At 44.4% G+C, this 6,672-nt stretch overlaps 1 protein-coding gene across 1 annotated transcript; it reads left to right on the forward strand.

Moving 5' to 3' along the window:
- Positions 1–15: 15 nt before the first annotated feature.
- Positions 16–1,796, forward strand: FBXO48 (F-box protein 48; the record flags this gene model as incomplete). The annotated part of the gene is made up of 2 exons (XM_010284696.1): positions 16–243; positions 1,635–1,796. Coding segments are annotated over 2 exons (390 nt in total), but the record flags the coding sequence as incomplete, so codon positions are not given.
- Positions 1,797–6,672: the final 4,876 nt, after the last annotated feature.

Genomic DNA, 6,672 nt, shown 5'->3' on the forward strand with positions numbered 1-6,672 from the left:
GAGAGGGAGCGGGGAGGAGGAGGAGACCCGGCTGACTTCGTGGCTCTCCTCCCGCCGGAGGTCAGCTCTCGGATTTTCAGCGACTTGGACGTAGAGAGCTTGTGTCACGCGGCCGTGACGTGCAAGGGCTGGCACCGCGTCATCGAAAGCAACGACCGCTTATGGAGGCATCACTGCTTGAGCGTGAGGGCTGTCTGCCAGCGGGAGATCGACTGCGATCGAGGAAATGGATATTCCTGGAAGGTAAATTTAACGTCGGCGACATAATGTTGGCAGCATCGAGGCTTCTGGGATTGGTCATAGAAATATGTAAAGAAGTTACATCAGCACATCTCATCTGTCCCAGGCTAATAGGAGAACCATTGTAATCATGGCACAGCTCGGTAGTGCACCCCATCAGCTGGACATCTGGCTCAGTACACAGAGAGAGCAAAGTAAGGCTGACCTGGTTCCTACCCAGGACCACATCTGGCCAGCCTGCCATGCCCCGTTTAGTCCTCACACCGCCCGCGCGACCTCAGCGCTGATGTTCATCATATCAAAGTCTGCACAACCCTGACATAGAAGAAAGCCCACATCCCAGTAGACAGGGCCGGGGGGAGAAGACAATGTACCCCTGCTAGGCAGCATGTGCTCTCTGGTTGTATTTCCTGGGAACAGTTCTGCTGGTGAGGCATGACTTCCCAGAAACTCATCCTGGGTAGCTCTGCCTCAATATGACTTGAGCAACAAGCATCCAGGAGAATTAAAAAAAAAAAAAAAATAGAGAAAAGAAAACAAGCAGAAGCTCTGAGAAGCTGTTTTGACACTCTCCCTACACACACTCGCAGTTAGAGCTGCTCTGAGAAGTTAGAAGCTGAGCATGCTGGAAGATCTATCACTGTCCAGTCCAGCCTGCAAGCTGAGGTAGATCAGGAAAGGAGTGGTTTCACAGTTACTACTCTGGACCAGTCAGAGGCTGATCCCCACCGTATTTCAGCTGGTGTGTTTGAGAGCAGGGGGGCAGTGGAGGGGTGAAGAGAGAGAAGCAGCAGCAAAAAAACCCAAACCAACCCAACAGTTCTGGACTCTCACATTTCAGTAGAGTTGTTTCAGTATTGAGGCAAAGCCACGAGCAGGTAGTGGTTGCCCTTCAAACATACAGATTTCACTACTCTTGCATAGGAATTCCCAGAACTCCCTGCACTGATTATCTATTTTACCTGGAGGGGATTTGAAGTAGAAGCAACAAACACACCAAGTCAGCATTTTCTTGCAATGAAAGGTTGGCTAAAGAGAAGAATCCAGCCAGCCTGCACTAAGAGCCCACAGAAGAGTTAAAAGGTCACAAATAGCCTAAATAGGAAGAGAAAAGGCACCTCTTAAGGAGGAAGATGAATTCCTGGTTTAGGGTTTTCATCTTGACCCTCAAAGAATTGGGGCAAGAAGCGATTGTCCACCCAACTTAGAAAAGTTGGAAGGAGACCAAGGTCTACTTCTTGGCAGCAATGCAACCTTCCTGAGCTTAGCATCTAGATATCCAAAGACATGTTCCAAATCCTTTTTCTAGCATTACTCTTCCAATGCAAAACTTGTGTTGAATACAACTTAAATCAGTTCATTTCCAAGATTTGAGCTGTCTGTTTTTCCATCAGATCACATTACTAAGAAACTACTGGAAAAGCAAAGTGAAGCAAGAATGGCTGAGCGGGAAATACAGCAACATTCCTTCACAAAACAGCTTGCCAGAGAAAAGCATGTATCCGATGGACGTCGACACATGGGGAGAAATCCTGGAAGCAGAACTTGAGAGATGAGAAACCAGTGCTGGTTCTTGCAACTCAAGAACTTTCTATCAACAACTCACAGACTGCCAAATTGTAAATATTTTCCCATTCAAAATCAGTTGTCTTTGCAAACACATGATGAAAGTTTCTCAAAATGTCTTATATTTTCTTTATTTGCACTTTATGTCATTAGTTTTCTGTACAATTCTAAGTAAGACTAAATATTCAGTTATAATTTTATATTTGTAAATTTAATGTTTTGCTGTATTGTCAAAAAGGTGTTGATTGTACCTTCTATTTGCACCTTTTATTTTGGAAGAGAAGACTTTTAAAAAAAAACAAAAAGCTTGTTTGACTTGAAGTGTGTCATATCAGCAGCACAACATGAGAGCCCACAAAGGAAGGCTGGGGAAAGGACAAATCCAGAGATTGGAAAGAAAAGAAGAGGACAAGGCAGCCACCTCAGGACCAGCTGAACATCTCAAGGGACAGAGCCCTCGCAAAGATCTTCTCTGAAGCTGCACCCACAGAGGTGTTAGTGCTCGGCAGCACTGCATTTCCACTGCCCGGCTGCATTTCTGGATTAGGACTCACAGATCCAGGCACCAGGTAGGACTGCAGCCGCCACATAACTAACAGCCTCTCTGCCATCAGCTACGCATTTTAGTCATTTGCAGGATGACAAGTACAGCAAAATTTGATACTTTAAACAAAATAACGTAGATAACCATGCAAGATGACACAAATTCATATATTTTTGTAGTCAGGCTAAAACACATTCAGAAACTTAGTTTTTTTCCTGCATGATCATCTCCGGTCACACAGACCTTGCTTTACCAGCACCAGTTTTTGGCACTGACTTTAAAAATTGCTGATAGTAAAAGAGGAGATGCCTGTCACATTACTCAAGTGACCACAAAATCCATTTATTACAATTCTGTTTGAATATCACCATTCCCTACCTACTTTGCACTAAAGAGTAAAGTAAGTGGGAAAACACTGGGAAGGTCCCTGTTGCTTAAGTTATTCCTACAAAATTCAGTCACCTATTTGGGACCAATTTTCTGTGGGAAGACTTCTACCATGTTTCTGAAATTTCATTAATATGAAGTGATTTCAAATCAACTACTGCGGACTTTGGCAGAGGAGCTTGTGGCAGCGCAAGGGCTGAAGTGTCCTGGCATGAACACGAAGTTCAATGGCACTAGATCAGGCCTCTATTAGATACAGAGTTTACTGAAATTAGGTCCAGCCCTTACCTTTAACGGGGCCCAGTAACACTAGATGGAGCAGTAGAGCAGTTTTTCCTCTGAAATAGAGACCATGGTCCTCTGGGTTAAGACCCAGCAATGTTTTTTGGTCAATAGTGCTGGCAGTTAAACCATTAGCTTAAACTTGCTTCCAAATTAACACGTTTTTATTTTCCCACAATAAGTTAACCATTGCAGAATATCTGGTGAAAACATCTAGTATTTTTTACTCCCCTTTACTGCAAGTGTCTGACCTCACAGGCTCTTTGTTGTACGTCTGCATATCTACAGGCCAAGGAAGTAGTAGTTCTAAAACGCTTCCAAGAACAGTATGTTACTTGATCCCTTTTCTAGCTTGGAGCATTCAAAATGTTTCATCAAAACTGATCAGCTTCCCTCAGCCTCTAATTTTCCCAATTAGAACAGGGTTTCAGTTCATAAGCACTGGTACCTTTTCTAAATCGTAAGTAACATATCTAATTGAGACAGCTTTCTTATCAATAACATCATGTGACATGATGCAATGACTGGATAATGTTTCTTACACATCTTTTGTAATTTATTCCCTATAGGTAAGTGTTAGTCCCCCATTGCACCCCGTTTTATGAAGTTGCTAGCCTCTCTCTTTACTGCCAAGAGTTGACGCTGTTCGTGCGGGACGACTACTACGTTAGCCAAAATGGCTGCAGTACCCAAAATTCACTGAACCTTGTGTTAATCACTCTGCTGCTAAACATGGCTGAAATCTAACTCAGAGTTAGGAGCACTGCTAAGTATAGTGGGTGTAGCACAAAGCTCAATGAATTGCAAACACTTCTTCCTTTATTATTAGCTATTCTGCTCTAAGATTATATCTAGTTGGCTCAAATTAAAAAAAAAAAAAAAACCAACCACACCGAAGTACAAGTTTTTCCACTGAAGGTTCTGCCTCGCTCCCTGCTCACAGTACGTTATGCTCTGACTTTAAGAGAGCTGGAAGTGGAAAAAAAGGTGCATATAAATTAATTATGAAGAAAATTATACTAGCAGTACATTTTCGTCACCTCAGGAGTGCACAGTTTATCAATAAGACAGGAAAAGTGCACAATAATGGATCTAGTACCCCAGCCTCCTCCTGTTACCTCCAGTCTCTGTAACTCCCAGACATGTATCTCCTCTTTCTGCTCCTTTCCTGCCCCTCAGCTGTCAGTTCTTATATATTTGTCTCAGGATACAATTAGTAAATAGAATAATTATTCTGGTATAAATCCTGATACAGAGTTGTTTCCCTGTGCACCTAGCTGTAGCTTTTCCCCATTCTCGTATGAACGTAGGAATCGCCAATATCTGTCATATCTCTACCTCTGTCCAGATCAGGTGGCTATGCCTCCTTAAACACAAAAGGAATTAAACACTCAGCTTTGCAATTAAGCAAGGCCTGGATCTTTAAGCCTGGAGTAGCAGTGGTGTAAGTTTCTCATGAAAAATCTATTACTGAAAGAAAAAAACAAGTTTTTTAAGTACAAGTGCTCATGAAAACAAAGTTTGCTTCCCCTCCCCACTCTGAGCTCCCCTAAAAAATTAAGAGTTTTAATTCCCCCTGGAGATTTTATTACATCAATTCCGGTCTTCTCTTTCCCCTGCTGTTATCCCTGTAGCACGTACTCAACCTCTCAGCTCTGCTGCAGACTGGATGTGCTTTCTTCCCGTTACAGACACCCTCAGCAGCATTCATCACTCCAAACAGTGGCACTTCCTCCACCAGTTTTGGTGGAGGTTTGGGCTCATCTCTTTCCCATCTTACCTGTGAGCAAAAAACCACTGAAATGCCACCAACAGGAAGACTGTACTGGTGGCGTAGGTATCCTTCCCCAGAGAGCATCCTCAGCAGCTAAGGCCACAGATGTAACACCCACCCACCACCCTGGGACACACACCAGCTAGCCTCACACCTAGGTAGCTAGTGAAACCATTTTTCCACTCCAGTGACCAGCTCTCTTACCCGTAAGTTTCTGAGGAAGTGGAAAGTTCCACTTTAGCAAATCCCCCTGACCTTCCCACTGTGTTCACATACCACGTCTACCCTCCTACTCGGAAGGGGTTAGGTGCAGAAAGGTGCCAGAGGCGCCCATCACCCAGGCATCCTGTAAGCCACCCGGCCTCCCTGCTGCTCACCTTCCTGCCCGCTTGGCTTTCCTAAAACAGAGAGGCCTTTTGAGAGAGCATGTGAAGCTTGCGCAGCACAGAGCAAATAGGGTGTCCTCTGCCCACACACCCCAGCTATACAGCACAGACTCAAACCAACCAGGCTTCTGGGACGGAAAAAAGTTTCCCTGCTGCACAAAATGTCCCAAGGTGCTGCACACAGCTGGACGTCAAAATGCCCGGCACTGAAGCTCAAACTGAGGTCCCCTGAGGTCAGTATTTTATTTCTGCATTTCAAAGACCACCCGTGGTATTAGAATCTTCCTTGCGACTACTCAGTATTGCAGTGCTCCATTTTTGAAGGGAGAAGCTGACAGTGTGGCTTTATTTCATCATGGTGCAGGATGTGGCTTTGGGTCATTGCCATTAAGAGTCAGACTAAATGAAAAAGAAAGCACAAGATTTTTAATCACCGCAGACCTTTCTTCATTGGACCACTCAAGTTTCAAAGCTAATTTTGGCAAGAGTGTGTTTCTCCTGATAGGCGGGCACTAACATTTCACGTCTCTACCCTGTTCATCTCTGGAAGGTCCCAAGTGAGAGAGTTTTCCCAGAGTTTTCTGTTTCTGAAGACAGAACAGTTGGGCTCAGGACTGGGATCAGCTGCTTCGGCCTGCGAGAGCTGACAGAAAGGTAATAAAGGCATACAGATGGGAGGATTCAGGTGGTGGGGGGGTTATTTTCTCTCCAAATGAATTTGGGTAGAGGCATAACAGATTCCCAAGAACATCCTGGCACTTTGCAGTTGTTTTTCAGCATTATTGCTTGTTCAGAAAAGTCTGTCCCCAAAACCATGGAAGAAACCACCTGCTGCATTTAAACACTGCAAGTCAGCAGCAGCTTCCGATCAGCACAACAATGCTAAGAATTGGGGGCTAGTGGTGTGGCTTTTTTTTTTTTTTTTCTTCCCCCGCCAGGCCTCAGACACATTTCTACTCTTCTGGTAAACCAAAAAAACATCCTGAGCTACTACTGTGGGTAGAAGGGGGAGAAGGAGAGAGAGGGGTCCTGAGGGTCCTACTGAGATGAAACCTGAGAGGACAATTCTATGTACCAGGACAGTTGCCTGCAGCCACCTCTAACTCCTCAGAATCGTCCCGTCCAACACCGCCACCCATGTCCAGCAACCATGGGTTTACAAAGCAGGGAGGGGAATAAAAAGCAGCCTGTTAGAGCATGCAAATCTGGTACAACATTAGTTTCTTTTGATTCACATTTTAAAGTATTGTTAGAACGACACATGCTGGTTTTAATACACGCTCCTTAAAATTCCTAACAGGCAAAGGAGCTGCTGCTTGCCAATACAGGGGTGTCAACTACATAGGCTCTTTTGTTGCTGAGATGCCAGACACTGGAAGCTCCAGATGCCACGGGACACCATTAGCCATGAGATAATGTATTAGCACTAAATATTGCTTTTAAATATCTCAGTGATCTCGGAACACCAAATACAAAAGACCACAAGATGCTAC

Source organism: Phaethon lepturus, unplaced genomic scaffold (assembly GCF_000687285.1).
Source record: "Phaethon lepturus isolate BGI_N335 unplaced genomic scaffold, ASM68728v1 Scaffold39393, whole genome shotgun sequence".
Classification (NCBI taxonomy): Eukaryota; Metazoa; Chordata; class Aves; order Phaethontiformes; family Phaethontidae; genus Phaethon; species Phaethon lepturus.